This window comes from Hesperophylax consimilis, unplaced genomic scaffold (assembly GCF_061612785.1).
Source record: "Hesperophylax consimilis isolate HC1 unplaced genomic scaffold, BYU_Hcon_1.0 scaffold_32, whole genome shotgun sequence".
Classification (NCBI taxonomy): domain Eukaryota; kingdom Metazoa; phylum Arthropoda; class Insecta; order Trichoptera; family Limnephilidae; genus Hesperophylax; species Hesperophylax consimilis.
The window spans coordinates 1,147,192-1,158,212 of record NW_028301262.1 but is presented as its reverse complement, the minus strand read 5'-3'; the positions used below and the strand labels follow the sequence as shown (position 1 = coordinate 1,158,212).

General features: G+C 36.0%; 1 protein-coding gene across 1 annotated transcript; it reads right to left on the bottom strand.

The window, feature by feature from the left end:
- Positions 1–553: 553 nt before the first annotated feature.
- LOC149409264 (uncharacterized) lies at positions 554–9,199 on the bottom strand. Its single transcript, XM_089649977.1, has 5 exons — positions 9,099–9,199; positions 8,546–8,739; positions 7,519–7,668; positions 7,254–7,373; positions 554–564 (listed from the first exon to the last, which is right to left on the bottom strand). Exons 2-5 carry the CDS (start codon positions 8,682–8,684, stop codon positions 554–556), a joined length of 420 nt encoding a protein of 139 aa, XP_089506103.1. The 5' UTR covers positions 8,685–8,739; positions 9,099–9,199.
- Positions 9,200–11,021: the final 1,822 nt, after the last annotated feature.

Genomic DNA, 11,021 nt, shown 5'->3' with positions numbered 1-11,021 from the left:
ACGTTAGAAAATATTATTTAAAAATTTTAAAAAATTCATATGAAAAGTATATTAATATTCGATTCGGGAGGTGGGTTTAGGTACCGCCGCCCCGGAAACCATTTATTGGATAACCAACACCTCTGCCATTGGTCACACCAAGTGGGTGTGGTGATCAGGATGCACCTGCCCGCCAGCTGCGTGGCGTGCCAGATAGGGAGAGACTGGTTTGGACCCTCTTTGACCTCTCCAACTAGTCTCTCGACACATGGCCTTGCGCCGCAGCAGAAGAGATATATTCAAACTCCTGGATACACTGTAGTACTGGGCGTTAATGATTTCGTTATCGTTGACGAGTTTCAACTGTTGAAAATAACGCCGACGTTGACGCAACTATAATTTATTATTTCTAGTGATTTATTGAGTCAAATGACTGTTTTTCGCTCCGTACGTGATGAATCCTCATGCATTACCTATTTTGCAATATTTTGTAGATAAAGTACTATCCGTCTTCACACATTATTATCATAAAGCGTTAATTTTTTTAAATAAGGTCCAAGTATGTTGACGCAGTTTAGTTGTTATCTGTAAGAGAAAAAGAAAAAGAAAAGAAAGAGGAAACTACGACTGACATTATGTTATAGGTGACTCAAAGCTCAATCTATTTAGGATTACACTTTTTTTAACACACTGCAATAGTTTTTACACGGAAAATTATTTACGTACAATATTTACAAGTCATTTCGACATTCTTTTAAATATGTTTTCATTTTTGAATTCATCTTTTCCTGCCTTAAGACTGCACATGCGGTCGGGTATAATCTGTCCAGTCTTAGAAAAAAATCTTTCACAAGGAACGGATGTTGCAACAATACCGCATTGTTCTATAAAGATTTTTTCAAATTAGGAAAATATGTTACATGTTCCTTCCACCATTGCAGGGGACAACTCTATCAAGAAGATCCATTTCAAGATACATGTCCAGTTCTTTGCGGAATTTGTGCGTTGGATCATTCACTGGCTTAATTTTCTCGACCACTGAGTTCACCGCATTCCAAAATGATAGTGGTTCATCTGAATATTCTGTTTGATTTTCATTAATCTCTTGCGAAAAGTCTAGTTCTTCCGAGGGAGGAGGTAGCCCCTTTTATCATAATTTCGCGAACTATGTTTTTAACCATAGTAGCAGTGTTAGGATTCGAGTAATAATTAATCTAAAAACGTGGATCCATAAAGGTGCACAAAGAAAGACATTCATTTTTGCCCAAATCGGTAATCCAGGTGCGTAAACCTTCACATAGCTTGTTTGCGATTTGTTTTAAAACACCCGAGAGTTGCATAGCTTCTATTTTCTGGCAAACAATAATCAATCCTTTTGTCAAAACAATCGGCATGTTGTCTGTTAAATATATTTTGCCAATGATAACTCGTGTTACTTCTCCAAACGGTCGTAATCTATTACATATTTTCCCACAAGCTTCCCACTCTTCTACGGTTATCATAGGCAGGTCTAAATCAAATATTGCCAAAGCAGCACGGACAGCTTCTTTAAGTTCTATGAATCTCTCTATCATTTAGAAAACCGAGTTCCACCTTCTGGAGACAGATTGAATTAGTCGCTTTGGCCTGGTAACATTTGATTGCAGTATCAACTGGAAAAATTTCTCTGAGGAAATTGTGCTTTTCTTAAAGTGCGTTACTAATATCTTGTCTTTTTCAATTACAGGCTCAAATAACTTTAGAGCATCGGTAACAACCAAAATGTGGAATTTTGATTTGATTGTGAAATGCATTTTTGATGTTGGAAGCATTACCCGAAATCGCAAGTCTGACACGGTCAGACAGTTGCCAATCTGACAAAATGCGTTTATTTCCCGTGTGTGATCTGGTTAATGGTGTACAATCAAGTACAATGGATTTGAACTCCAAATCATTCGTTAGAAAATGTATCGTCACAGCTATATAAGACTCTGTAAGATGAGAAGTCCAGTAATCTGTTGTAAGGCATACATTTTTAGCCTCGTGTTTAACAATAATTGGGTTTAGTCAAAACACTTTTGGAAAACTAGGGGAAACATGGCATTGGAAATAGTTTACTAATTCTCGAAATCCAGCATCTTCAACTAAGCTAAATGGTTTGCTGGTTAAGCTAAACGACTGTATTTTAAAACATTGTTTTAAAATACAGTCGTCAATCGTTTGTTTGTCTTCTCTAGCGAATTTTCGAGGAATAAATGAAGTGATATATTTTTGTTTTCTTTTTATTCCAACAACTGAAATACTGGTGGTTGCAGTTTAAGATGGTGCAGGATTATTAGGCTCAGAACATCCAGGGGCATCCTGAATTTTAGGAGCTTCTGCTTATCCAACATTAGAAACCATTCTGAGTTGGCCAACTTCGTTAGATATAGCAGCAAGCGAAGAAAAATCAATCGAGTGCAGGTGTTTTAAATGGCATTTTAAATTGTTGATTTGTATCAGAGTGCACGCTTACAAACATAACATTTTGCAATTTTTGTCTTGTAGTCAAATGAAAATTATTCCATAAATCACTCCGATTATTACTCGACATTGTGCTATTTATTTAGGAAGGCACTTCAACTATTTATTCACAGTTTGAAATTCCAACACAAAGCCACTAACTCTATTAATTTATTTATTTATTCATTTTCGGGAAATCGACAGTTTACATTTATTCAGTTTGTACATAAGTATTATAAAGTAAAATCAAACCAATTATGGATTTCCTCCTTGTGACATTACCTCTACTGAGACAGCGAAATATGGAATAAGTAAATAAAATTTGGGAGAAAGGAATATGAATTAAAAAATGTATACAAAACAAAAGATTATATAAAACGAAAAATTTACTTTAATTTATTTTAAATTGGAGAGGCTGTAGATATAAATCAAGAATACATAAGTATTCACTTTAAATATCTACACTTATTAACGAGAATCTAATTTCACAATTTTATTTATTCACGTGATTATTTATACTAGTGAAGTCAATCTTAATATTAGTAAAAGCTTTGGTATATATATATATTTTTTTAAAGAAAGACAAACATTCCCGGGTTACGAATAACCTGAGAATATTTGAAAATCTCCTACTACCACCACAGTAAGCTGAAAATGTTGCTTGTGTTGTGATGGAGGACTTAGCCAGCCGAGGAATTGAACACACTACGCCCGAGTGGGACCCAAGCGCGATGTCAACTCGGCCACCGACCGGTCGTATATCTTCAATTTATTGTTAGTAACACACGTTTATTTATAATTTTATTGGATCGGAGTATATTTTTGTAAATATGTTACTTTACTTCGATAAATAAAACCTTATTAATTTATCTGGTCATTGAATTAAATGTTATTTTCACTTCGTAAGTAAAACAAAAAAAAATCAGTTTGATATATGCGCGACAAGACGGTACAATCAAACCAAACGTTCAAGAGATTGAAGCGACACAAACTAACAAAAACAAACAAAAAATAGATCATAATCGTACTAAGGAATCCCCTTACCGTGTGATTCCCGAACATTGTGTCTCCTACGCCCCGCGCTTCACACATATAACAACTATCCCGTAATAACGTTGGAAGTTTGGCTCGTTGGTGTTGAAAATATAATTAGTCCTATTGAAAAAATAATATCGTTATTTTGCTTGTCACCGATAAATTTACTTGACACTTAGCGCTACACTTGGCGGCCCCGTCGAATGGGAACATTTAAAAGACGTTTAGTAGTTAGGTACAAAACCGAAAGATCATTTCAAATAAGCACAATATCGTTCATGAAGTGTAATCTCTTCACCCTTTTCATATATCGGGCGTCAACCGCCAATACTGTTGAAATATTAGGTACATTATAACACAAATAATAACCAACGAGCGGCGTTGGTAATTTGCTTGCCATTGATAGATTTGATTGTCCATTGGCGCTATACATCGGCCGTTTCGGATGGGAAAATCCAAAAAAAACGTCTAGTAAGAGTTTCATAGCCAAAATACCATGTAAAATTTCGCTTACGAAGCGTAAACACTTCACCGTTTTTATTTACTAGGCGTCAATTGTATCAATACATATATTAAACAATAGGTCGAATCGTCGACTCGTTGAATAGTATTCGTATTTAGGTATCATATTTAAACCTCTTCACGTAAATCTTTTCAATAGCGTTGGTCGTTGAATGAATATAACTATTAATTCCAACGGCTAGTTATATTTTGATACAGAACTAATACACTGATCCCTAGATTCCGACCCACCCCTTACACCCTTTTCCATTCCAGAACTAGCTCTCCTGATTTTCAATAAAAAAAGTCCGAGAAAAGTCATTAAAAGCGTTCTCAAAGACTACATAGGCCGTGAGGAAAATTAGTTTTCTCAGAGCGTGTGGGATTAATGTTTAATTAAACAAAATGTAATTAAAATGTGTATATTATACCAACAAAGACTTAAAACAATAATTGCGAATATCGTGCATAAGTCCTAATTCCTCGACAACATCTGTTTTTGGAAAAAAATTCTGGGTCGAAGGATAAACCAATAAATGTGGCGATTTTTATTTTTCAGATATCCCGTATCCCAAAAATATTGAGACGAAAATCCATTGCTATTTTGTTAAATGGTAATATTTTTGTATGTTTATAATGGAAACCTTTAGAAATAAATAAAGGTTTAGCCGACAAGTACTGTTAGCTAATTTTTTCATCGTTGCACAAGTTTGCGTTTTCATACAACATTGTCATTTGAGTCTTGTGTCATCATGTATACAATCTTTAAAGGATACCCAAAGATGACGAGTTCTTACGTCTTATTTCCTATCGGGGACTTCGGTGTGGAGATGATACTAAAAATATTAAATACGGACCCCGGCCTGGGCCTCTTGGGCCTAGGCGGAAAAACTCTGTTTTAAATGTATTTGGGTGATTGAATGAATAATATTATTACGACGCCTGCAGAGCAAATTTCGCAATTTCGCTATTTTTGTACAGGGAATTAATTATTACTTGATGGTCTATATGATTTACAAAACCAAATCATCACCAATGTCCTTTTTGAAAACATTAAGATACACAGTAAGGATATTAAGAGAGTTTTTCTCCACCGTGAGTAAGCATGTGCTTTTTTAGAGCCAACTTTCTAAAACACGAAAAGTTGCAATCGATACAGGTAAGAGATTTTACTTGACTGTGAATCACCAAGTGTCTTTTTAGATCTTCCTTTCTAGAACATGAATATTTGCAGACGGAACATGAAAAAGGTTTTTCTCCACTATGGGTAAACATGTGATATTTTAGATGTTGCTTTGTTGAACATGAATAGTCGCAGCCGGAACAAGAAAAAGGTTTTTCTGCACTGTGAGTAAACATGTGATATTTAAGATGTTGCTTTGTTGAACATAAATAGTTGCAGTCGGGACATGAATAAGGTTTTTCTACACTGTGGGTAAACTTGTGACTTTTTAGTTGTGTATTTGTTGAACATGAATAGTTGCAGTCGGGACATGAATAAGGTTTTTCTACACTGTGGGTAAGCTTGTGACTTTTTAGTTGTGTATTTGTTGAACATGAATAGTTGCAGTCGGGACATGAATAAGGTTTTTCTCCACTGTGGGTTAGCATGTGAACTATAAGATTTCCCTTCCTTGAAAATGAATTGTTGCAGTCGGTACATGTAAAAGGTTTTTCTCCACTGTGGGTAAACTTGTGACTTTTTAGTAGTCTCTTTGTTGAACATGAATAGTTGCAGTCGGGACATGAATAAGGTTTTTCTCCACTGTGGGTAAACTTGTGACTTTTTAGTTGTCTCTTTGTTGAACATGAATAGTTGCAGTCGGGACATGAATAAGGTTTTTCTACACTGTGGGTAAACTTGTGACTTTTTAGGTGTGTATTTGTTGAACATGAATAGTTGCAGTCGGGACATGAATAAGGTTTTTCTCTACTGTGGGTTAGCATGTGAACTATAAGATTTCCCTTCCTTGAAAATGAATTGTTGCAGTCGGTACACGTAAAAGGTTTTTCTCCACTGTGGGTAAGCACGTGAATTTTTAAATCCCCCTTTCTAGAACATTGAAAGTTGCAGTCGGGACAGGAAAAAGGTTTTTCGCCACTATGCGTAAACATGTGATATTTTAGATGTTGCTTTGTTGAACATGAAAAGTTGCAATCGGGACATGAAAAAGGTTTTTCTCCACTGTGGGTAAACATATGAACTTTTAGCTTTCCCTTTGTCAAACTCGAATAGTTGCAGTCGGAACATGTAAAAGGTTTTTCTCCACTGTGAGTCAGCACGTGGATCGTAAGAGATCCCTTTTGAGAACATGAGTAATTGCATTTGGAACATGAAAAAGGTTTTTCTCCACTGTGAGTTAGCATGTGCCTCGTTAGAGTGCCCTTTCGAGAACATATATATTTGCACTCAGAACATGAAAAAGGTTTTTCACCACTGTGAGTCAGCATGTGTATCGTCAGATGGCTCTTTCGAGAGCATGAATAGTTGCACTCGGAACATGAAAAATGTTTTTCACCACTGTGAGTCAGCATGTGGATTGTCAGAGAGCCCTTTTGAGAACATGAGTATTTGCACTCGGAACATGAAAAAGGTTTTTCTCCACTGTGAGTCAGCATGTGGATCGTCAGCGAGCCCTTTTGAGAACATGAGTAATTGCATTTGGAACATGAAAAAGGTTTTTCTGCACTGTGAGTTAACAGGTGCCTCGTTAGAGTGCCCTTTCGAGAACATGTATATTTGCACTCAGAACATGAAAAAGGTTTTTCACCACTGTGAGACAGCATGTGTATCGTCAGATGGCCCTTTCGAGAGAATGAATAGTTGCACTCGGAACATGAAAAAGGTTTTTCTCCACTGTGAGTCAGCATGTGGATCGTCAGAGAGCCCTTTTGAGAATATGAGTAATTGCATTTGGAACATGAAAAAGGTTTTTCTCCACTGTGAGTTAGCATGTGCCTCGTTAGAGTGCCCTTTCGAGAACATGAATAGTTGCACTCGGAACATGAAAAAGGTTTTTCACCACTGTGAGTCAGCATGTGGATCGTCAGAGAGCCCTTTTGAGAACATGAGTATTTGCACTCAGAACATGAAAAAGGTTTTTCTCCACTGTGAGTCAGTATATGTATCGTCAGTTGGCCCTTTCGAGAACATGAATAGTTGCACTCAGAACATGTATATGGTTTTTCACCACTGTGAGTCAGCATGTGACTCTTTAGATAGACCTTTCGAGAAAATGAATAGTTGCACTCCGAACATGAAAAATGGTTTTTTTCTGTAGGGTTGCATAGGTGCCTATTTAAATTCGACTCATTAGAAAGGGAGAAGATAGAATAAGGACAAAATAATTGTTTTTCCACAGGATGCGTCTTGATATCTGTCGATAAAAAATTAACAATATTATAAAGGCTTTATTCGACATAATATCCATACTTACCATAATAAAGCACTAAAATTGATAAAAAATTTAACAAATTACGATGGCAGAAATTGTAAAATTTTAGGAAGGAAATTGTTTTTACCGGACTGGTAGATTCTTTCTAAGCGTTCTAAGCATTCATTTTTGACATCCGGCAGGTCTATGTCAATTTCCATACAATGAAGTCCCCCATTAATATCTTCTCGACATCCGGGTTCCGCCTTAACGGTAACAGTCTCCACATTAATGCAAGCTATAAAACAACATGTACATACATTGATAATCGATGATAAACAACACAAGTTTTCAAATTAAAATATTTACGATAAATACATCATTGATTAATCCAGCAGAATTGAAAATGAGATGAAGAGAGTTAAAGGTTAATTAAATCAAATCAATAAGGACAACCCCAGATGTCCGCTTCAGGAAGGAATAAACATTTGCTTTAGAGCACCTGCATTATGCTGTTTTTATAAGTCTACGAAATGTTGTTTTCTTCAAATAATAGTAAGAGCCCTAATTGGGCGTGTACAAACAAATAAATATATATGTATTTTTAACTCCTGAGGAAAAAATGGAAAATTCGAGGAATCGAGCACTTATTGTGAGCATTGGCGGCTTCTGTAATCAAAGGGTATGGCTCTCGACTTGTGATCTGGAGGTACCGGGATAAAATCCAAGCGTGCGCAAGCAATTTTTTTGATTGATACCTGATATTTCACGATATATTCTTGTGGCACGTTCCAGAGTAAGAGATACTATCGGTATCGCCTTGGTGTAATGTTAACAATTTTTCCATTTAAACATTGATTGAAATAGACAAGTACTTCCCACCTTTCACCACTCTATATCCATTCCCTCCTTTTGACTTCTAGCCACACAACATACTATTACGCCAAGAGCTTGAGAGCAGTTGGAACACGCGTGGAGTATTCACAAAACTAAATAAAAATGATTTAGTTTAACTAATGTTGTAGATTGGCTGTTTCTGGCAAAGATAAAAACTAAAATAACTACGGCAAAAGAGGGCAGCGTTAAAAAACATGTTATGTTCTGTCGCCATGGCAATCCAAAATGGACTTGAATTAATAACATACAATTTATTTAACAAAAGCAATGCAACTAACTGGCTGTCTGAGTACTCTCCGCATATTGCGAACATTCTTTCTTTACATCTGGGAGATCTAAATCCATTTCACCTCCGCCTTCTTCCTGGGGCCCTGGTTCCGTCTTGATGGAAACAGTTTCTGGATTTACTAGATCCATGGCACCGCTGTCATAGGCTGCGGTAATTGGTACAAGCCCAAACAAATATGAATACCTGAAACAGAACATAATTGTGACGGAACCCTATTTTAAATGAGCTTTTCATTTTGTTTGGTTAAATATTTTGTCAAAACAATGATATCTTATGTCAAACTTATATTGGGAAATAGGGATATACATGTTGCAAATATCTTGACCTTGGAGTTGACATTTGAAATCTGTTGAAAGATTCGTCGAATAACTCAATATAACTTTAACCATAAGTAATGTAAAGACCGGTAAAGCTTTTATTAAGTTTACTTGACAGGTTGAACGTTCCGCAAACAAAACGCCAATAGATTTGTTAAATTATGTGTACCGATAACGGCCGCTACCAAAATGATTAGCGTGATTCATAAAAGCATTAGTACTTACTAATAAATATCACAAGCACGGGAAGATAAATTTTTACTTCGTGGGTTCAACAGTGTTAGCGAAATAAAGTAGAATTAGAGAGTAAAAACCAAACAACTGGCGATGAAAAAAGGATGAGTCATAAATAAACCACTCTCTAGATCAATATCTTCGGGCTTTTTGTATGGCCCCATTTTATCACCCCCTTAACCACAGACGACCACAGATAAAACGGTCGTTTGGTCCAAACAGGTAATTATATTGTGGACCATAAAGAAATCTCAAGGTCATTTAAAAAAGTGCAAACATAGACAATATAACTGCACCCAGCTAACATCGTTCATTCACCAGCCCAAAAAATATATATTTTAAAAATAAAAATATTGGAAATGCAGGAAAAGGAAAATAATAAAAACCCACAGCTATGCACACATCAAAATACTTTTTATTTTCAAAAAGACAATGGACAGTAATACAAAACAGGGTCAGTACCACCGATGTATAGAGCATTGATTTATTATTGAAGTAGAAGATAATACTAATATATCTAAACAAAACATAAAAACAGAACAAGACACAGAAAAATAAAAGGTAACGGTCTCAACTAGGAATCGAACCCAGGATTTTTGTCTTAATGCAACAAATTAATAGGATTTAATTTGACCTTACACAAAAATACAAGAATATATAAACAAAATACATATTCAACGTGTTGAAAGATATTCATTATGTCAAGTAATAAAAAGAAGAATTAGAGGCAGGGCCGACCCTGTGCGGGCGCAATTAGAGCAGTCCGATTCGGGCGCTGAATTTCCAAGTGTGATAATACCTAAACCAACGTAAGATTACCTTTCATAAAAACCAAGCTATGCATAAATACAAATCATCAAAATATTATAATTGATTACAGTGATCGCCTATCTACTACCTAGGGCCTAGGCATCTACTGGTTTTGACAAGGAGCGCTCAAATTTTACTTGTGCCATGCGCCATTTGGCTCAGGGCCGACCCTGACTAGACGAACAACAATAGTAACGCCTTTTGACTTTTACATGGTATAATTTAAATCATAATACATGAACCATTATATACGAAATAAAAATCGTGTACATAATAAAAGCTTGTAAAGAAATATAGCTTGTAAAACAACAAAAGATATTATGAAATAGAAGTTAAGATGTCAACTCGGCCACCGACTGGTCATAATACGTGGTATAGTATCGCGTCGGAATACGGATAGGTCTGAAAAGGAAAATTTATTAAATTATTAGCCAATGATGTACATTCAGGACTCAGGAACATTGTATCAAAGAAACTAACCTTTCGTTCTTTGATACAATGTGTCTGTATTTAACAACGGGTTCGAGTCCTTCTTTCAGTTGGTGGAGATAGACAGGATATTATATGATGACTGGAAGATTAAGCGTTGCCAAGCATTTTTTTTTAATCCCAAAAGTACCGTATTTTTGTTTTGAATTGCGAAATGACACCCACAAACAAAGTATTTCTTGCTGCTTCTTGCTAGCACCGGATTATCGAATCCGTCTGAGCAACCTTTAACACAACACGGCATCAATTTATCACCTTGAAGAATTCTAGCACGCAACATTATTTTTAGATGGGTTAGACGATTTTCAAAATTCAAAATATTTACGCTAAAAACTTCAACTGACTTCGACTTTCGAAATGGCGTCTTGGAAATTACCGTTAATTTTTATCGCAGCCTAACACATGCTTAGCTTTTCTTTCTGTTACACAAGTCGCTATGGTAGAGAGCGAGAGATCAAACTACAATTTTTGCTCTGAGCCAATGAGATCTGAGCTTTCAGCCACAACAGCTTTGTCTATAAGAATTTGGGTAAAGGATAACTCCTTCCATCAGGGTTACAAGGTCATGCGGGAGTTATACGCCCCTAGGATGAGTCATCAAATTAGGTTTGTTTT